General features: G+C 38.2%; 1 protein-coding gene across 1 annotated transcript in view; it reads left to right on the forward strand.

Annotated features, from left to right (window-relative positions):
• The first annotated feature begins 3,695 nt into the window (after nt 1-3,695).
• Nucleotides 3,696-23,374, forward strand: part of LOC131434509 (large ribosomal subunit protein eL22-like) — a 43,979-nt gene continuing 24,300 nt past the window's right edge. The window contains exons 1-2 of the mRNA XM_058601258.1: nt 3,696-3,787; nt 3,947-4,120. Coding sequence (XP_058457241.1) covers nt 3,785-3,787; nt 3,947-4,120 — 177 coding nt within the window. The 5' untranslated portion in view covers nt 3,696-3,784. The remainder of the gene's footprint in view (nt 3,788-3,946; nt 4,121-23,374) is intronic.

Genomic DNA, 23,374 nt, shown 5'->3' on the forward strand with positions numbered 1-23,374 from the left:
TTGCAAGTCGCCTCACACTCAACAGATTCATACATAAATCGCTCCTTGATGCTGGAAACACATACAGGGCAATCTTTTTAGTTATTTTCACTGTGGAATACGTTTTTAACAGGCACTTTTTCGTCATTTTTTCAATTTTTAACTTGCAGTCGCAAAACAAAACAAGTACACGGCAACTGTCAAAGATTGACTTGATTCATCGGCAGTTCATTTGTGTCGTCATCGTGCAAAACCTAACTGAATATGCCCTAACATTGAACCAGAGATACCATTTATACAGATTTTTACATACGCATACAGAATGCAGATTTGATACAGATTTTCTAAATTTAATACGAATTTCTCAAGAGGTAAAATAAAAACTTTTTCTTATGAGCAATCTATTAGTATTTGATTGCAGTGACGAGATGCAAAGTCTTGGTCTAATTGAACTAGCCATAATGTGCTGGAATAACATCTTTTAACATCATTTTATTGTTGAAATTTATTTTATTAGTGCAGATAAATACAGATTTTTTTATAGAGAGTAGAGTGCCTATAACCAGAGTGACGCCATCTCATCCGTAATTTTGGCAACAATTCAAAACATTCCATTAGCTTTACATTGAATTGACAGGTCGTTTGCTCGTTTGGAACTGGGAGCTGTCATTCCAAAGGAACAGCTGTCGCCACTCTGATTATAGTCACTCTAATACACGCAGAAAAATTAATTTTTAATTCAAACATATTGCGCTTTGAATTCAAAGAAATTTTTATTTGAATCAGCGCCTATTTTCATTTATATTTGATTCAAATACACTTGATATTCACTTCAAAACAAATAATTTTTGTTTCTACACGCAAAGAAATAAATAAAGTGAACATTTATTTCAAATATATTTTGCTTCGAATTCAAATATATATATTTTAATTTGGATCTAATTTCATTTCACTTGGAATCAAAAAAAATTGTTATTTGATTCAAAACAAATAAGTTTTGTTTCTACAATTTTGCTTTCGTGTGATTGTGTGTAGATTCAATGATATATATTTTTAAATTCATTAAATTGTTATTTAAAACAAATGTCTGAAATCAATAAAAAATATGTACTTGATATAAATAATAAAACACTTTGAATAAAATTTTTATTTATTATTTCAATAAATTTACATTTTCTTAAGAATATCTCAACAGTTCTTTGTAATCTTCATGCAGTGGACTCGCTGTTATTATAGATTCCTCCAAATCTAATGTTGGTTCGAAAAAATTATTATTTAACACATCAAAGGCAAATTTGAATCCAGCTTTAATTGCTAAGGATTTACACAAATTAGTTTTATTATTAGTAACTCTACTGTATTGTTTAGAATCTCGATGAAATGAAATTTAGTAAAATTGATTTGTTTGAACTTTGGTTTGCTTACTAAGGTTTTTCTCCAATTGTTTATACCATGAATGCATTTTGTACGTTCAGCTAAATACGGTTGCGGTATTAACTCCTCGACTTCCTTCCGTTCAATAATTTTCAATAACTCTATTGTGAAACCGTTCTCTGCAATTAATACAAATATAAGTTCCCTGTAAATACATAAATCATAATATACCTTACCTATAAAAGTATTCAATATGGTATCACACAATCCGAAGGATTTTAAAAGAACAGATAGTTCAAAATCGTTGACTGATCCGAAACTTATCACTTCCTCTAATGTGTCCATTTTTTCCGTCTGAATGATGTGGCAAAATGGCCGGTACACGCAAAATTAAATCTTAGCAACATTAGTGTAGAATATATCATAATCAACTAGTGTCAATATTTGATTTAATGGTAATATTTGAAAATCAATATTCTCTGTCATTTGATTCAAGAACGAAAAATTTTACTCCATATCCATGAATTTGAATCTAAGACTCAGTATATTTGTTTCAGTTGAATTCAAAAGCCCAAATAATTAATTCTCTAAATTAATTCAAATATATCGTATTATGTATCTGAATGACGAGAATATTTGTTTGAACAAAATTTTTAATTTGAATCTGTACTACCCCATATTTGATCCAAATATATTTAATGTACTGTAACAAGCATTTTAATCAAATAAATTTTTTATTCGAGTCAATAAAATTTTCAAACTTTGAATCCATACCCTAATATATTCAAATCTAATATGCATTGCAACACAAAATTTTATTCAAAGAAAGTTTTATTAGATTCAAATTTCAATTCAAAAATAGTTTTGTTTGATTTAAACAAATTTTTGAAGTTGATTTAAAGACTTAGAGCAAATTCAGCAGCTGCAAGATTCATATGGGTGGTCTATAATGTAAATGAAACTGAAACAAACGTATCCCCAGCAATCCGTTTTAGTTTTATTTATTCGACCAGTTCTACTGTCAAATTTAAAACTGGTATACATTGCCGTTCTATTTTTTCTATATTTGAAACACAGATAAAACGCTGCTGTGGCTGCCAGTTTATTTTGTTATAATTTCTAGACTTAAATTTTAAAACTGACATATTTTATGCATCTAGAACTAGAACACTCCTGAATATGCCCTTATAGTATGTTCACATTAGCGCTGATATCAAGTGATATACGGATATACTTGATATCCGATGATATCATGTGCGATATCACTTGATATCCCATACAATTTGATGTCAACGCGTATCACCATTTTGGCATGATATCCGGGATATCATGTACGATATCATGTCGAGTTGTAAAAAATCGCAACTAGCAACACGGATAATGGCATTGAACGCACTCATTTATGAACGTCACTTTGAGAGTGACAATAAACAATCATTATAATTTCAAATTTTTCAACGAATATGGCGTTCGGAGACCATTTATTGCAAGATTTCAATTATTGATTGAATTGTAGGAGAGAAAAGCAATATTAATGATTTTACTCCTAATGGGAACATTCAATATGACAATTTGATTGTCAAACGATATTATTTCGATCATATGCGAACACTCCCACGTGATATGCATATCATCTCGGTATATCAAGTGATATAAGCGCTAATGTGAACATGGTATTAGTATATCAGAATCTAATGTGTTCTATTTCTCTGCGTGTAGAGAGTAATACAGATTTCCTATGAAAATATATGGCATCTCTGCATTGGACGCACGATGTAAAATACCTGGTGATCACTTTTTTCTATGTGTTAGTGCGGTTGTCATTTTATTTTGGAATAACAGAGAGACGTGAAGAAGAAAAAACATAAACAAATGACGTTTCGGGAGTTGTTTTTATGAAAATATTTAGAGTTGGTTCTGTTTGCGAAAATATTGGCAGTGAAATGCGGTGTTTTGTTCCGGGATGTTTCAATCGTTTTCATCACCTGCATTTGAAATGCCACCCACAGCACAATCACTCCATTATTCATAATAACTGTAATAGATACCACAGTGCGATCCGCCAAATCCTTCCTCCAACGAAATGAACAGAATCGGATGTGTGTACAATTTTCTATATTTCGACGTTACCTTGCAAACCCTTGAAGAAAAAATGTCCAGATTTTCAATTAGTGCCAAGGATTCGCCAGGCTGCGCGACAACTGGAGTAACTTAGAAGTGAAATCCCGATCTGAAAAGGTCGTTTGTTTATGTTTACATGCTTGAATCCCAGCGCGCCATAATTAATTTCGTGAGAAAATTACCAACACAACCAAAACTGTCTTATCACGCCACCAGTGTATTTTACGTCGTGCATTGGACGTGCCTTCACAAGCACTGCTGCCAACAGAATTTTCTGATTTCTTTTTCTGTTAACATTCGGTGCAACAGCATGGTTAGTGAGTTATTTCTCGATACATTTTACAACTTAATTAAATTTTGTGAATAATTTCTTTGTTATGAGAGTTATTTATCCCTATCGTTTTCAAATGAACACATTCTGGGGATGTTTTCGTTGATCGCACGAGGTAATGAACATTGTTTCATTTTGCAGGAGAAATCGGCTCAGTCTATTAAAACCAAGCCTTGTAGTAAAGATACTAAAGGTGTGTCTAGAAAGCAAATGTTACGGGGCAAAAATATTCCTAAAAAGAAGAAGGAGTATCTGCGTTTTGGCGTCGACTGCACCAACATTGCAGAAGACAACATAATGGATGTTGCTGATTTTGTAAGTATTTTCAAATGGCTCATTTTTAACTCCTTTTTGTTCTGCGGCTAGGATCCTATCCCAAGTAGCACATGTAACTTGTTCATAAAAAATAAAAACAAAACAGATGCTGCATAATGGTCGCATGGCAAACACGACGAAACAAGTCGTATTATGATGGTGACAATGGAGTCAAAAATAATGTTACGAATTGACATCTCATCATACTAAGTAACAATAAGTTCCAACGTAACTTTTCGGTAATCTAACTTTTACGACGTGCTCGCATTGACTGTTTTTAGTCGCCAACTGGTCACCGTAACAAAATGCGACAATGAAAAAGTGACACACTATAAGACAAAGTTAAGTAATGATTTCATATCGGTTACCGTATTCGTTGTGATGCAACAAAGAAATACAATTACAGTGTCGGTTGAAAGCTTCCGTACATTATCCCAAACAATAATATTAAATCAATAAGTAGAAAACTCCTTTAGTTAAAAAAAATTGGCTATAGTTAAATCGGCGCTTATACGCAGATTTTTTGCCAGTACATGTGCGAAGCAAACTTGTTTCGTTTTTCGAAGTACATTCGCACTACCAGAGAGAATATTTCTACACTTTGTCACGGCAGTGTATGCATGGAAAAATTTACGCCAATGGCTACCATTATGAGCAGGGAATGAAATATTAATTAAATTTAAAAAAGTGCAATTTTTAATTATTGCGATTGGTCAACTGTTTTAACTTTGGTATATGAAAAACTAATATTATTCACAAAAAAGTTCAAACTGAACACATTTCGACTTTTTAATTGTAAATTTCATATGACGGGAATAAAAATATAAATGATATTTTGTGTGCCTGAATGTTCTGAAACCAAAAATATCGAAGGCGCGCACGTTTTCAATAAGTACAATGATCAACTTCACCATAAATATCGAATAGCACTTAGATTTTGAATAGATATAGTGAGTTTAAAGAAGATTGAAAAGATTGAATTCTATATTTTAACTCTGATTATCGGATACCAATGTTTGGTCGTAAATGTTGAATGGGGAAAACGTCAACAAATTTTATCTTAACATGAGTTTATATTTTCTGTTTCATTGTGACTGATGTGCGCGCTGAATCCAATCAAATATTCGTTACTAAGAAGTTGTTTGGCAACCCTTGGTAAGTTGCACAAGCTCCGCCTCTTACGCTTTTCAGGTTACGCAGCAGTTATAATGCACGTTGCAAAGTCTTCAACTTGTTCCATGAATTTGTGTCATATAAGTTACTGTCATTGAAGTGTAACAACGTGTGCTACTTGGGTAGCTCATACGCGTCAGGCGTGCAGGGTGGGAAGTGACCGGAAAAAAGTCGGGAATTAGGTTTCACCGGGAAAAAGTCGGGAATTTTAGCATAAATCCGGAAAAATATTACTAGCTCAAATATGACTAACAATTGTAAGTATCATGATTCTTTTTCAACAATTGAAAAGTAGGAGACAATACCCAATATTGAGTTTGAGCGAGATGTTCAGTAAAGCGTTGAAACTACTTACTATCCTATACAAGTTATATGTTTAACATTCCGTTTGAAATGGAACTAACGTCCCATATCTTGTCCAACGATTTTTAAGGGTTTGATAGCAGTTTTAAATTAATCAGGGATCATCAGAACTCTTAGTTACCATAACAGAACAATGAACATTTTGAAAAATTAGATAACTTGGATGCTTATGTAAGATTTTTATTAGGTTTTAGAATAATTATTCAACATTTATGGCAGTCTCAAGATAACGTCGGGAAATTTAAAAAAAAATTTCAAGATTTACATTGCTTTCGATAATTCGGTACTAACATGCGATTAGGCCATATCGTGCGATATGCCCTTTTGAAAGTTACGAAAAATAATGCTTATTACTCAAGTTTTAAACATGAAATTCAAGCATATTGCGCACAATTTCGTAGATTGGGCTTCTATCTACGAGATTATGTCGATTATTCTGTAAATGAAAGTTGTAGAGCATTATATTTTGTAACATTCGCAAGGGCCTACCGTGCGATAAGCCCTAATCGCATGTTACTCCCGATATGAGATCTATATCTTAGCCGATTGACTCTAAGGTAGTAGTATATAAAACTAATTTGAATAATCATTGCTTAATTTGAAACCCTGAATGTTATTGGTAGATGATCTGAATCAAAATCAGTTCACTACAAATATTACATTGATCTGCAAGAATCAGGTCAATTGTAGAAAGATTTCTCATAGAAGATAGATTAGTTGGGCTATTGGGAATAAAACTGACTAAAACTCGTAGTTTCTGAGTATGTTTCTGATTACTCCACGAGAGATGTCTAACATTTAGAATCCTATTAGGAAAAAAGATCGATATTTTTGAAAAAACTAAAAAAGGCGATTTGAGGCTATTTTTAAAACCGGGGAATTGAAATCGGCAATTCACTTCCCACTCTGGGAATAAATTCGATTCGTTATAAACAATTCATTGGTTTCGGTGCATATTTAAATTGATAGTAATTGGAGTTATTTGCAAATTTTTTTGATAGCTTCATTTTTTGCATTTCGGTTATTTTTATTAATTTATAGTTTTTCGTCGAGGGGAAATTACTTTAATTAAATCTTTTAATTATTACTTATCGTACAACTATAAATAACCATTATTATTAGTATACAGTATCCTATTTGTATCACTATTTGGATACAGTGGCAGCAATTCCTTACTTCACTTCTGCACTGGACGCGTGATGAGATTTGCTTCTATGAACTTCTATTTAAAATCAACACGGTACTAGGCTCTGGTGCCCACATGGTCACTTTTTTGTGTTGACTCAAAAAGATTTTATAAAAGTGCTATAATGTGTGTTCACGTTAGTGTCTTATAGATTAAGTTGTAGTTTTTTATGTTATGTATATTTTAAACACATGCATGTATATATGGGCTTTCTTGTTGGGTTGAACGTAAATAGCGTGTTCGATTTCAAAGTAATACTGATTTATTCTGTGCGTCAATTTGACTTATATATGATTTCATAACAATAAAAGTTTTGTCAATAGCTTAATGTACAATAAATTCAATTTGAATATCACGTAAAAAAGGATGGGGCAAATACGGAACAATTGCCCTTTGAATTTTGTTCGGGTAGGCATAGGTGATGTCGTATGAGATGCGCTGCGATGAACAGTGCGAATGTTGCACGGATGTCACGTTGATTTGTTGCAGCGATGATGCTACATTACCCCCTTCCTAGACTGGGCGACGATCAGTGATAGCGAAACGGAATCTTAACTCGTCGTCCAGAGCGAGTGACTACCGTCGGCCTATCGGTCTGTGTAGTTGTAGCCGAACGATCGATGGAAGGTTGTTGTGGTTGATCATTCTCAACTGTGTATGCAGGCTTCAACCGATCGATCGAGATGTTCGCTGTCCGTCCGTTGATGTCGATTTTGTAGTGTTTGTTGGTTCGTTCCAGCACTGCATATGGACCATCGTACGGCGACGAAAGAGATGGTCGTATCGAATCGATGCGGATAAACACATGCTTGCTCGTTCCGAGATCGGGATGTACGAAAATATTTTGTTTGTTGTGCCAAGCCGTATCCGAGGGTCGCATTTCACGCATGGCTTCACGAAGGTTGTTCGCAAATTCCGATTCGGTGCTGTTGTGTGGGTTTTCAGCGAAGAACTCTGATGGTATTCGGAGAGTAGTTCCATATACCATTTCTGCTGGTGATGCTCTGATGTCTTCTTTATGAATGGTGCTTAATCCAAGAAGTATCATCGGAAGATGTTCGGTCCAGCGTTCGGGTTGTTGACATAGAACAGCTGACTTCAAGGTTCTATGCCAACGTTCTATGATGCCGTTTGCCTGAGGATGATAAGGTGTTGTTCGAAGATGGGTAACACCAAGTGTTCGGGTCAATTCTGCGAAGAGGGTTGACTGGAACTGGCGTCCTTGATCGGATGTGATGTAAATGAAAGTTGTAGAGCATTATATTTTGTAACATTCGCAAGGGCCTACGTGCGATAAGCCCTAATCGCATGTTACTCCCGATATGAGATCTATATCTTAGCCGATTTACTCTAAGGTAGTAGTATATAAAACTAATTTGAATAATCATTGCTTAATTTGAAACCCTGAATGTTATTGGTAGATGATCTGAATCAAAATCAGTTCACTACAAATATTACATTGATCTGCAAGAATCAGGTCAATTGTAGAAGGATTTCTCATACAAGATAGATTAGTTGGGATATTGGGAATAAAACTGACTAAAACTCGTAGTTTCTGAGTATGTTTCTGATTACTCCACGAGAGATGTCTAACATTTAGAATCCTATTAGGAAAAAAAGATCGATATTTTTGAAAAAAAACAAAAAGGCGATTTGAAGCTATTTTTAAAACCGGGGAATTGAAATCGGCAATTCACTTCCCACTCTGGGAATAAATTCGATCAGTTATAAACAATTCATTGGTTTCGGTGCATATTTAAATTGATAGTAATTGGAGTTATTTGCAAGTTTTTTTGATAGCTTCATTTTTTGCATTTCGGTTATTTTTATTAATTTATTATAGTTTTTCGTCGAGGGGAAATTACTTTAATTAAATCTTTTAATTATTACTTATCGTACAACTATAAATAACCATTATTATTAGTATACAGTATCCTATTTGTATCACTATTTGGATACAGTGGCAACAATTCCTTACTTCACTTCTGCACTGGACGCGTGATGAGATTTGCTTCTATGAACTTCTATTTAAGGTAGCGCTTCGCCGTGGTCAAGTCGAAGCGAGACAACTCACTGCTTCCTCTTGCTTTGTCGCCGAAATTTCACTCTAAATTGCAAATTTCTCCAATACTAACCCGATTCACGAAAAATCAAAAACATACAATTGTAGGCAAATGATTTTACTATGCATTTGGCGAAAAATATTAGAAAGCTTTTCTTTCTCGAGATTTCGTGCGAGTTTTGTTAAACCTTTTGTTTTCTTTTTTCCATTTCTCGCTATAAACAACTCGCATATGTAGGGATGTGCTACGTTTTCAACAAAGCTTCAAAGCTAGTAGCGATGAAAATCATTATTGATTTCTGGTTCTACTGAAACATGAATAGAAATTATTTTACAAAGTAGTAACACTTACTTACATTTTCTACTCATCTTTATTCAACGTTTACACAGAGAGAACGGACAACGAAAACAAAAGAAATGATGTTAGCGTCTACCGCATGTGGCATTTTGCACACCCCAATGCATGCGTTGACATTGTGTGCGTGCGAAAGAATAAGGAAAAACTCATTTATTTTCAAAACTCGCACGAAATCTTTCGATAAAAACGTTTATCAGGCACAGTTTATATACGAATCGATAGAAAAATTAATTATCTAGAATCGTATGTTCTTGGAATTTCGGTTTTCTTTACCGTTTTCTCACAATTTTGGGTAAAGTGTGTGAAACCCCGGGATAGGCAGCGAACTCCCGTGACCACGGCGAAGCGCTACCTTAAAATCAACACGGCCCTAGGCTCTGGTGCCCACATGGTCACTTTTTTGTGTTGATTCAAAAAGATTTTATAAAAGTGCTATAATGTGTGTTCACGTTAGTGTCTTATAGATTAAGTTGTAGTTTTTTATGTTATGTATATTTTAAACGCATGCATGTATATATGGGCTTTCTTGTTGGGTTGAACGTAAATAGCGTGTTCGATTTCAAAGTAATACTGATTTATTCTGTGCGTCAATTTGACTTATATATGATTTCATAACAATAAAAGTTTTGTCAATAGCTTAATGTACAATAAATTCAATTTGAATATCACATAAAAAATGATGGGGCAAATACGGAACAATTGCCCTTTGAATTCTGTTCGGGTAGACATAGGTGATGTCGTATGAGATGCGCTGCGATGAACAGTGCGAATGTTGCACGGATGTCACGTTGATTTGTTGCAGCGATGATGCTACATTATTCCCTTCCTAGACTGGGCGACGATCAGTGATAGCGAAGAGGAATCTTAACTCGTCGTCCAGAGCGAGTGACTACCCTCGGCCTATCGGTCTGTGTAGTTGTAGCCGAACGATCGATGGAAGGTTGTTGTGGTTGATCATTCTCAACTGTGTATGCAGGCTTCAACCGATCGATCGAGATGTTCGCTGTCCGTCCGTTGATGTCGATTTTGTAGTGTTTGTTGGTTCGTTCCAGCACTGCATATGGACCATCGTACGGCGACGAAAGAGATGGTCGTATCGAATCGTTGCGGATAAAAACGTGCTTGCTCGTTCCGAGATCGGGATGTACGAAAACATTTTGTTTGTTGTGCCAAGCCGTATCCGAGGGTCGCATTTCACGCATGGCTTCACGAAGGTTGTTCGCAAATTCCGATTCGGTGCTGTTGTGTGGGTTTTCAGCGAAGAACTCTGATGGTATTCGGAGAGTAGTTCCATATACCATTTCTGCTGGTGATGCTCTGATGTCTTCTTTATGAATGGTGCGTAATCCAAGAAGTATCATCGGAAGATGTTCGGTCCAGCGTTCGGGTTGTTGACATAGAACAGCTGACTTCAAGGTTCTATGCCAACGTTCTATGATGCCGTTTGCCTGAGGATGATAAGGTGTTGTTCGAAGATGGGTAACACCAAGTGTTCGGGTCAATTCTGCGAAGAGGGTTGACTGGAATTGGCGTCCTTGATCGGATGTGATGTAATTCGGCACACCAAAACGCGATATCCATCCATAAATTAACGCTTGGGCGATTGTAGAAGCTGTCATATCTGGAACTGGTATCGCCTCTGGCCATCGTGAAAAACGATCGATGATGGTGAGACAGTAGCGGTTACCGTTACTCAACGGAAATGGTCCAACAATGTCGATGTTTATGTGGGAAAATCTGCTATCAGGTGCAGAGTACCGGCTAAGTGGTGATTGCGTGTGACGATTCACCTTTGAACGCTGGCACTGGATGCACCTCCTCGCAAAGGCAATGCTGTCCTTTCGAATGCTCGGCCAAACGAACCGTTGCGTCATAAGTTTGGCCGTCGCTCGAGTTCCTAGGTGAGACAGGTTGTGTGTTGCTTCCAAACATTGTTCACGAAATCGTTTTGTGATGAAAGGTCTGATGCGACCTTGTGCACAGTCGCAATATAACTGACGAGTGCTGCCTGGAATGATAAACTTCTGTAGCTTTAACGATGATTTACCTTTCAGATTAGCAAGCAGTTCCTCATCGGTATCTTGCTCGGCAGCGAGAGCGTCGAAATCAATTGATGGTACTGCCCGAACTGCTTCTATGCGAGAGAGTAAGTCGGCAGCGATGTTCTCTTTACCTGATATGTGGCGTATATCGGTGGTGAGTTGTCCAATATAGTCCAACTGTCGTACCTGACGATTGCTGGCTTTATCGGGATTTTGCCGAAATGCGAACACGAGCGGCTTGTGATCGGTGTAAATATGGCAATTGCGTCCTTCAAGCATGTATTTGAAATGCCGTGCTGCCAAATAGATTGCCGTCAATTCACGATCATAGGTGCTGTACTTTAACTGTGCCTTGTCGAACTTCTTGGAAAAAAATCCCAATGGCTGAACATTACCGTTGACGATTTGGTGCAGAACTGCACCTGCTGCTATATTCGATGCATCCACCCATAAAGATAGTTCGGCATCCTTTGCTGGGTGCGCGAGTAGTGCAGATTGTGCGAGTTGCTGCTTACACTGCTCGAATGCTGCTACGGATTCGGCTGTCCAAATCAGCTGGCTGCGATCGTTGCGCTTGTTACCGGGGGTCATCTGAAGTAGTGGTATTTGTGGCTCTATTGCGTTCGGGATGAACCTCCGGTAGAAATTAATCATGGCGAGGAAGCTTTTGAGTTCCTTCACAGTAGATGGACGATGGTAATTCCGAATGGCTTCTACACGATCGGGTAATGGTCGTATTCCTTCGGTTGACACTGAGTGACCGACGAAAGAAATTTCGGTACGGCCGAATTCACATTTGGCTATGTTAATTGCTAATTTGTATTCTTGTAGTCGGGTGAACAGCTGTCGCAGATGGTCACGGTGTTCTTCTGGAGATGCCGAAGCAATGAAGATATCATCGATGTATGGGAATACGAAATCAAATCCTCTCAACACCTCGTGTATCAGTCGTTGGAAGGTTTGAGCAGCGTTGCGCAAACCGAATGTCATGTAAACAAACTCGAATAATCCAAATGGAGTGGTTATTGCAGTTTTCGGGATGTCTTCTGGATGAATGGGTACTTGATGGAAGGCCTTCTGCAAGTCAACTTTAGAGAAAATTGTTTTACCTTGCAGAATGGTCGTGAAGTCTTGTAGATATGGCAGCGGGTATCTATCGGGAATCGTTTGAGCGTTCAAGGCGCGGTAATCACCACAAGGGCGCCATGAGCCGTCCGCTTTCTTCACCATATGAAGAGGACTAGCCCAACTGCTGGATGAGGGACGACAAATTCCCAGTTTTATCAGATATTCGAATTAATTGCGTGCTGCTGTGAGTTTCTCTGGTGCGAGCCGTCTCGGTCGCGCGAATGTTGGTTGACCAGTCGTTTCGATGCGGTGAACAACAGCTGATTTGGTGATCGTGCCGGGTGGTGCCAATCGTGTTATGGATGGGAACTCGGTTAGCAATTCTGCGTATGGTGTTGTAGTGGTGAACGTCTTTATAGAGTGCTCACTGCTTCGTGCCAGAACTCCCATTGCTTCCAGCTTCGTTGTATTGTCGATCAGGCGGCGATGCTTCAAGTCGATAAGCAAGTTGTAGTGGCAGATGAAATCTGCACCTATAATTTCTGATGTAACATCTGCGATGAGAAAGTTCCATAGGAACTCGCGTCGAAGACCGAGGTTTACCTTCAGTAGTGCTTCTCCATACACTTTAATCGGTGTTCCATTTGCGGCGAATAATTTGATATCGGTTGGTTTCGATCGGCCCAAATCGGATCCTTTCGGAATCACAGATACGTCTGCACCGATGTCGATTAGAAATCTCATGTTAGTGGTTGTGTCCGAAATTTTGAGACGAAAGGTTGGTGCTGTATCGGATATTTCGTTTAGCTACGATACAGCTTCAGTCTGCTGGCGTCATTGCTGACTATTAGACGTTTGTCCGAAACAGCATGGTTTTCGACATGGCCTTGCTTCCCTTCCGAATGTGCGATGATACCAGCATATTTCGCTCGATGATTTGCTGGCATGATAGCTCGATGTGTCTCGTCTGCGGGATCTTGATCGACTTCTCGAGTTTTTTCGCGAAGAGAGTATCTGATCAAACTTTTTTGATAGCTGCGAAATTTCTTTTTGCAAGCTTTTCATCGTACAAAAAGTCTCCGAGCCGAGTGGGCCTGTAGATACCGTTGTTGATTTTTTCGAACATGCACCGATTGCTGCTGTGTCGGCGGTGATACTGCAAAGACCCAATGAATCCACGATCGCATCGGCGATGGCAGTTTTCTCCGCTGCATCTCCTTTAGAAGCGATCACTGCTGCTTGCGCGTGTGTTGGAAGTCTTGATGCCCATAAATCCAAAAGCACTGGTTCACACAGAGAATTCCCAGCCACTCGAAGCATGTCGTTGAATAATTGACTGGGTTTCATATCACCAAGCGGCATGTCGGATAGTACGCGCTGGAGACGTCTCTGCTGACTATCGGTGAAGTGATCGATCAGCTTGCTTTTGATGTACGCGTACCTGTCGTTGGCCGGTGTCGCTTCGATTATTGTTCGTAACTCGCTCAGTTTATTCGGGGGCACCTGAGCCATGACGATGTTGTATCGTTTTGTGTCGTGCTGATGTCCGATCCCAGAAGCAGCAAACCAGAACTCCAGTGACAGGAAATATGATTCGATGTTCGATGCTGTCATACTCGGTGGGCTCAAACGTGGGCTGTTGATAATCTCGATGTTGCCCGATTCCAATCCCTCCGAAGAACTGGTTCCAGATCCATGCTTGACTTCTGTTGACATCACGTCGGGGTCACCAATTATGGGCTTTCTCGTTGGGTTGAACGTAAATAGCGTGTTCGATTTCAAAGTAATACTGATTTATTCTGTGCGTCAATTTGACTTATATATGATTTCATAACAATAAAAGTTTTGTCAATAGCTTAATGTACAATAAATTCAATTTGAATATCACGTAAAAAAGGACGGGGCAAATACGGAACAATTGCCCTTTGAATCCTGTTCGGGTAGGCATAGGTGATGTCGTATGAGATGCGCTGCGATGAACAGTGCGAATGTTGCACGGATGTCACGTTGATTTGTTGCAGCGATGATGCTACATATACATCTACACATCCATACACACATGCATACATATACACACATGTATTCCACATGCAAACATCGTAATATTGAGTTACTATTTCTATTCTAATAGATTCTAACTAGTGTCAATGTACCAATAGTCATCTTGTTATTCTGCCGATTACTTGACTTTCAATCAATAAATTGAGATAAAATCGAATACCTTGCTTCGATTCTGTGAAGCAATACTGCAGAAAAATTAGTTCGAAAACTGCTCAATACAGCTATTATAGCGACACGAAAATTAGAAGCAAATGCTCCTAATTCCATCTTACTCTTAAAGCCAATCTATCGAACACAGACAACACATCTCACTCTAACTAATGGTTTTCGTATATGAGATGACTAATATAGGTGTGATAAAGAGGGTACCGTTACCCTACTTTTATCTCTATTTTTGGTCAATCGTTAGTCCTGAGTTGAAACGGTGGTCTTTATTACCTTACATTTTACTCATAGATCATCTCACACACAGGTTTTGTGAGGTTGTGTCGTTTCACACGAAAACGACACAACCTCACAAAACAGACTAGATGAACATCGTTTGGCAGCTATCAGTGGTATTCCATCTCATTCCACAGTATTCTATTGTACATAAACCACCAATAAACGTCAAAGATGAGCTTGATTTACCGTTCTTTAGTTGCCATCGTGTAAAACCCTACTGGGATACGTTCATTTTACTTAATTTCCAGTTCATACTGGTAATAACCACGGGATGGCATTTGCGTCACTTTTTTTTATATTTAAAAAGTTTAATGTTTGAACTAGGATTCGGATCAGAAATCACAAGTACACTCGTTAACCGTATAGTAAGAACTGACACAGCCAGCTGTTTATTCGGAGTCTGACCTCTCAGACTGATTCACTTTTCTTTCGCATAATCTCTCTCATAATAATTAAGCGGTTTAGTTGGTCTTACCGTTTCACCAGTCCTTATCCCTTAATATTTTAAGTAACTAGCTGACCCGTCGAACTTCGTCTTGTCTGAATTTATTTATTTTTTAATTTTTGTTTTCAGGCAGCAGAATTGTCAAACGTTAATGTTTTATTCTATTATATTATCAATTACTTGGTCTGCAATAAACGAATTACGACAAATTTATAATCAGCACATTAAACTCGGCCCGTAGAAATCTTCAAAAATTATTGTGAACATGTTAGAAGCTTTTGTTACGGGAAAATTGAGTAAATGCACCGATTGCCATTTCATCCTTTGAGTCAATGCATTGAACAGAGATCTCTCAAACTAATGGTTTTGACAAAATTGATTCCACAAATTTACAAAAGCTGCCCTCGCGACTTGTTTGTCATTGCATGTTGAGGCTTAATTGTACACTGAAGACGTTTGAAAATTTAATGGCACATCGTTGGGATTATCGGAAGGAATAAAATTGTTTTGAGCGGTTTTCCATAAACTGGATCACCGCTAGTCTGGTGAAATTACTTAGTCATGTTGGAAGAATGTTCGTAGAATGACAAACACAGGATCAATTAACAATTTAGCAATTAAATGAGACATTCTTCTAGGACATTCGAAAGTTCAAATTACCATTTTATTGAATATTGTGTCCATTAACTTTTACAGAAACACGGAATTTATTTAATAATTGTATCAATAGTCAATAGCCGAACCACCACATAATTTTGCTTAGTATCCACAATTAACGATTGACGTTGGGTTCGGTCCTGATAATCAATATCAGAAAGAATTATGAAAAAATGTGCAATTCTTCTTGTCTAGCGGACTGAACATGAGGAGTGATTATACCAGTATTCTTCTTATCGTTCAAGTCAATGCATTAAACAGTAAATAACAAAACTAAAGGTTTTTACATACCACGACTTCTCCTCCATGTAAGATATTCACAATTAGTATTTGATAATTGGTCGCCTTAAGCAGCATACAAATCGGTACTAACATGTGATTAGGGCATATGGTGCGATATGCCCTTTGAAAGTTACGAAAAATAATGCTCATTACTCAAATTTTAAACATGAAATTCAAGTATATTGCGCACAATTTCGTAGATTGGGCTTCTATCTACGAGATTCTATCGATTATTGTGTTAATGAAGGTTGTAGAGCCGAGCAATGCTAAATGCAAGGAAATTTTTTTGTATTTATTACTATAGAGGTTTTAACCTCTATAGTCTCTTCGAACTTTTGATTTTGCCTACGGTATAGCTAGCACAGTCATATACGTTCCACCAAATTAAAGCAAATCAATCATTTGGTAAGCAATGATTGTAATACTCTTTTAAGCACGTGTTTCAAAATGACGAATCATATGAATCAAGCAAGCATGTAAAGTCTGCACCCAACACTACTCGTTGCGCGCCAAACGATTTTCCAACGATCTTTTTTTTTTCAAAAATACGTTTATTTCGTAAGGCAGTTTACATAAGTTTTTCTTCGCCGTAGCATCACTTTTACATAAAATTCTTATCCTAATATAATTCTAAAATATTACTTAAATATCATCTTAGGTAATTCGCCATTAATTATGAAACCTACTCGGAAATATTATTTGAACCAAACGATTAACTTCTATAAATTATAAAATAAGCTGTTATTTTCAGACATTTTGTTGATAATTTCATAAAGTATTTCGAGTTTGTTTGTATCATTACATAATTTCTATTCTAATTTAGCTATTAGTTGAACTCATGATTGCAGCTGGAATCAGAACTAAGTCTTATAAGGGTCCTTTATTAAATTGAAACTCCAATTATCTTTATGAAATGATAAATAAGTTTCATGTATGAAAGGTCACGACAAGCAAGAATGTCTCGAACTGGGACATTAGATAGTCTACCTTGAATACGCAAAGAATTTATTAGTTGAGATCTGACATCACGATACTCCACGCATGTCCAAACGACATGATCAATATCCCGATAACCTTCGCCACAAGCACAATGATTAGTCTCGGAGAGCCCAATTCGAAGGAGATGTGCGTCTAACGTTTAGTGATTGGACATGAGTCTGGACATCATACGAATGAAATCCCTACTCACATCCAGTCCCCTGAACCATGCTTTTGTCGATATTTTAGGAATAATTGAGAGCATCCACCGACCCAGATCATCTTTATCCCAAGAAGATTGCCAGCTGGCAAGTGTTCTTTGGCGAGTCGAGTTATAGAATTCGTTAAAAGCAATCGGTCTCTCCTAAATTTCTTCCTCAATAGCACCACGTTTGGCTAAACTATCGGCTTTTTCATTGCCTGGAATGGAGCAATGAGCCGGGACCCAGATTATAGTGATTAGATAATTATTGTTCAATATGTCGTTTTCAGGCACTGTTTTATTTTGCCCAAGAGAAACGGTTCATTCTTGCCAGTCATGTTTGAGCGAATGGCTTCAATTGCACTCAGACTATCTGTGAAGAGGAAATAATGGTTTGGAGATAATGTGACGATTACATTCAAGCTATAATGAACTGCTGCTAACTCTGCTATATAAACAGATGCAGGTTCTTGAAGCTTGAATGAGGTCGAAACATTATTGTTGAACATACCAAACCCTGTCGCTTCTTCCATTCGCGATCCGTTCGTGTAAAATATTTTCTCAGAGTCAATATGCCTGAACTTACTTGAAACTATTTTTTGGATTTCCATAGAGCGTAGGTGATCCGAGATTTCCAACGATCTTGTATTCTTTTCTTCAACGGGAAAAATATCGGATCATAGTTGATCTGTTATCATCGAGTAGACAACCCCATCCCGTACCGTGTGAGTTAAAGTCTCCTGAAACCAACGTCGGTACAAGGAGCTCTGATATCACTGAGCCGTCGATGGCTAACCGAGGCTCTTGAAGGAATATAGATGTCTTTGTCTTTGATTATAACATGACATGCGACAACTTCAATACCCGATATCGAGGGGAGGGTACTTCGTAGGGATCATCTCCCCTCCCATTAGTTGGTGGGCTTGACGGTATTGCAAACATCATTACATACAATCAATTAGCGTTACAATTTGATAAAGATATAAGTTGTTCATCCAGTTTTATATTGTTAGGATGTGTCTTTGGGACCTGATAAGTGAGATGATGTGTGAGTGAAATGTAAGAGTAACTGCATACAAGAACGGTAATAAAGGAAGAGATGGAAATTAGGTAACGGTACCCCCATTCATTTCAAATCCATTAGTCATTTCATATACGAAAACCATTAGAGTGAGATCTGTTATCTCTGTTTGATAGATCAAATTTAAGAGTAACATAAAACTTGTAGCATTTTGCGTCGCTAAAACAGCAGTATTGAACCACATAATTATTGAAAGTCGCGTAATCGGTAAAATAACATGGCGACTCTACTAATGAGATGACTATTAGCACACTAATTTTAGTTAGAATCTATTAGAATAGAAATAGTAACTCAATGTTATGATGCTTGCTTGTGGAATACATGTAGGTATGTATGCATGTGCATATGTGTGCGTCTGTGTGTATGTATGTTTGTATGTATGTATGTATGTATGTATGTTTGTATGTATGTATGTATATATGTGTTTTAGTGTGTATGTACAATATACATTATACCGTGCCCTTGGGTGCGTTGTATCAAATTGGTCGTGATACATTTCGATTGTGAGTCAGTGTACACTAGATGTTCAAAAATGCCTGAGTCATTAAAAACACTAATCCTTTTTTTTTGGAAATGGATGATTGGATGAGGAATAAAAAATACAATACGAAAATATTATGGTTGCGAAATTAGAAAATAATTTTTTTAACACTATCTAAAACACGAAATGGAATATTGGTAAGAACAAAAACACAGCTGCATACAACTAACTTTTACATTTAAGGAAACAATATAACGTCAGCAAAAGTACGGAGTGGAAAAAAAGTAGAATGACAACAAAAGACACAGTTGAATAGAACCACTGGAATTAAGGTAAAACAGAATATAAACTGTGACCAATGGTAAGAAACCCAACATAAATAAATAATAAAACTGTTGGGTAATAATATAATTTCCTCATATTAAACGAGGCGTTTATTTGGCGCGCATTTATACGCTTATTCGTCCTGATACAAATTAACGGGGAGGGCAAACATTTTGGACAGGGCTGTAAAGCTGATTGGAATCCTTTCCTCACCAAAGGTAATATAAGGAAACAAAAGTACTCCTCCGTATGGATCATCTCGATCCAGGCGAATAATGTTAAAATCGTGGAAGTTTTTAAGGGTGTTTTAGAAGTTAGGCTAGTTTCGCACAATGCAAATGCGTCAAATTTCAGATTGTTTAATATAAATTTGAAAGGATCTATTTTTGGGTTGATACTTCTACAATTCCACTGTACAACAGTGATTGTATCTGTGACCTCGGTGGAGCTTAGCCGTCTAAATATACGATCGCTGAAAGAAAGGGGCATTTTGCAGTCAATTGCTCTAAAAATGTTTTAACTGTAGGAATGAAAGCCATTAATAGGCTTTTAAGAGGTTCAGATATATTGAATCATGATGATGATTCAGTTCACAATATCAGAAAATTTAACAAACCCAGTATCTGGTAAATTTTCTGATTGATCTACAGAAACTTTCGGTGGCTCTGAAGTCCCAGGAAGTGGTGGAAACTCTTGCTCAGAATTTAATTTTTCAAGACGGAGCTTTTTTCTCCGGTTTTTTTAAAATCACTTCTAGATGTTTTAATTTTTTGGATCCCATCTGAAGACACTGTTGAACCCTTACTAGGGAGCTTACGAGAGGATACATTTTGCTCTTTCTGGAGCTATGAAGGCCAGCCGAAGATGTACCTTCGAGGGGGTCATCATAATCGCTCTCGTGGAATGTGGCTTGAGAGAATGCTTCATTTTATTTTATCTGCGCAGTTTGTATGCGGACAATCAGAGAGGGCATGCGGTCCCTCCTTACAGTAGAGACATTTTTCAATGTCTCCGCCGCAAGAGTTATCCGCATGACTCCCTCCACACTTTTATTATAAAACGGGATTTGTTTATAAACGGGAACAATGGAATGCTGTATGTTCCAATTCTTTTCAATCGGTGCAGTTCATGACGCGCGGTATAAAAAGGCGAACAGGTACACGAACGAGCCGGCGAAAGTCACTCGAAGGCGAAAGTCTGAAGGGGTATATGACTTAGTCCCATCCCCAGCGATCGACACTGAACGCAATTGCTTACAATCCAGTATCTTAACACTCTTGAGTAGGGTTTTTTTTAAAAACCGCCTATCCCATGCTCAAGAATGTCCAAGCAAGTCAGACTCGGATCGGTGATCACGCCGTCTATCTCAACTTCGCGAGCTGGTACGTATACACGATACTCCCGCGTGGAAAGCTCACATTGAACAATCTCATTAGCCTGTTATGCACTGGCTAACAAGACCCTACGCTTGTCCGGGCGTACTTTCTCACGATTTATTAATTTTTAGTTTGACGTAAAGCCGCCATGACTAAGTTCAGTTTCTGCAATTACTGAACGGAAATATATATTGGAGAAGCCAAGTGAAAGAAAAACTAACAGAAAAGATGATTTTTTGGAAAAAGATACGCTCAGAGACAGGACTCGAACCTGCGTTCTTATGCATTCCGTACATACGCGCTACCATTTCGCCACTCTGATCTTGTTTTAGCCACTCTAAAACTCGAAACAGACATAGTAGCAACGTACATCGAACATGGTCTACATCCTGGCCGTCACCCGACCGATAACCTTACATCCAAACATCTTCTCTGTCCATCAAACACTAGTCATCTCGCTTTATACCTATTTCTCCGATCAAGCATTGAGTAGGAGGGTGTATTTATAATCGCTTGTCACCTTTTTAATGGTGCCAGTCGCTGGCTGGACATCGTCAGCGACAGACCCCTATGAAGGTTGTATTGATTGTCTGCCCTTTCCTACCAGAAACAGATTGTTACGGAAAATCAAACCGCAATTGTTTTTAACGATTTATTAATTTTTAGTTTGACGTAAAACCGCCATGACTAAGTTCAGTTTTTGCAATGACTGAACGGAAATATATATTGGAGAAGCCAAGTGAAAGAAAAACTAACAGAAAAGATGAATTTTTGGAAAAAGATACGCTCAGAGACAGGACTCGAACCTGCGTTCTTATGCATTCCGTGCATACGCGCTACCATTTCGTCACTCTGATCTTGTTTTAGCCACTCTAAAACTCGAAACAGACATAGTAGCAACGTACATCGAACATGGTCTACATCCTGGCCGTCACCCGACCGACGTTTTTTTGTCGTGAATACGACTTACTTTACTATGGGGTGCCTTTTCAAAATTAGCCATATGGAAGAATGGGCAGAACTTAATCGTGAATATCTCGACTTGTATTAATGGTAGCAACATAATTCTTTCACCATTTCATCAAAAATATGATCAGGAATTTAGGATAATATTTTGAACAATGTGAGATAACTACAAACAACTCAAAAATAAGTTTTCTCAAAATTTGAAAATAATGCGGAAAACTCTTTACTTTCGCTTGGATTTTTCGCGCAAGGACGACGATTTTGAGGCAGTCAGGCACATATCTTTAACTGAATGCGTATAAAAGGGAAACCGTGGTCGAAAATCGATCATTTCTTTTCGTGCGTTCGGTGGAAGCAGACGTCGTGGGAGTTGAACCATCAACCAGCAGCGACGGAGAGTGCACCTTTTGCGTGGTTAAAATCTCAAACGCTCAGGTCGCAACTCTCATTCGCTTGCTGGCCATCAAGGCGAGAAGATTGCCATCGTGAGAGTTAAACCATCAACCAGCTGCGACGGAGAGTGCACCTTTTGCGTGGCTAAAACCTCAAACGCTCAGGTAGCAACTCTCATTCGCTTGCTGGACATCAAGGCGAGAAGACTGCCATTGCGTTAGTTAAACCATCAACCAGCAGCGACGGAGAGTGCACCTTTTGCGTGGTTAAAACCTCAAACGCTCAGGTAGCAACTATCATTCGCTTGCTGGCCATCAAGGCGAGAAGACTGCCATTGCGAGAGTTAAACTATCAACCAGCAGCGACGAAGAGTGCACCTTTTGCGTGGTTAAAACCTCAAACGCTCAGGTAGCAACTATCATTCGCTTGCTGGCCTTCAAGGCGAGAAGACTGCCATTGCGAGAGTTAAACCATCAACCAGCAGCGACGGAGAGTGCACCTTTTGCGTGGTTAAAACCTCAAACGCTCAGGTAGCAACTCTCATTCGCTTGCTGGCCATCAAGGCGAGAAGACTGCCACCGCGAGAGTTAAACCATCAACCAGCAGCGACGGAGAGTGCACCTTTAGCGTGGTTAAAACCTCAAACGCTCAGGTAGCAACTATCATTCGCTTGCTGGCCATCAAGGCGAGAAGACTGCCATTGTGAGAGTTAAACCATCAACCAGCAGCGACGGAGAGTGCACCTTTTGCGTGGTTAAAACCTCAAACGCGCAGGTAGCAACTATCATTCGCTTGCTGGCCATCAAGGCGAGAAGACTGCCATTGCGAGAGTTGAACCATCAACCAGCAGCGACGGAGAGTGCACCTTTTGCGTGGTTAAAACCTCAAACGCTCAGGTAGCAACTATCATTCGCTTGCTGGCCATCAAGGCGAGAAGACTGCCATTGCGAGAGTTAAACCATCAACCAGCAGCGACGGAGAGTACACCTTCTGCGTGGTTAAAAACTCAAACGCTCAGGTAGCAACTATAATTCGCTTGCTGGCCATCGAGGCGAGAAGTCTGCCATTGCGAGAGTTAAACCATCAACCAGCAGCGACGGAGAGTGCACCTTTTGCGTGGTTAAAACCTCAAACGCTCAGGTAGCAACTATCATTCGCTTGCTGAATGAACTATACTGCTTATTTCATAATATTTAATTGCGTTTCAGAATGTTTAATGAACCTAATATGTAATTTAGTCTAGGCGCATCGTTTAAATTTCTTGTAATGAAAGAGGGGAAAGTTGCACAATTCAAACAATCGATAAATTACC

Source organism: Malaya genurostris, chromosome 3 (genome assembly GCF_030247185.1).
Source record: "Malaya genurostris strain Urasoe2022 chromosome 3, Malgen_1.1, whole genome shotgun sequence".
NCBI lineage: Eukaryota > Metazoa > Arthropoda > Insecta > Diptera > Culicidae > Malaya > Malaya genurostris.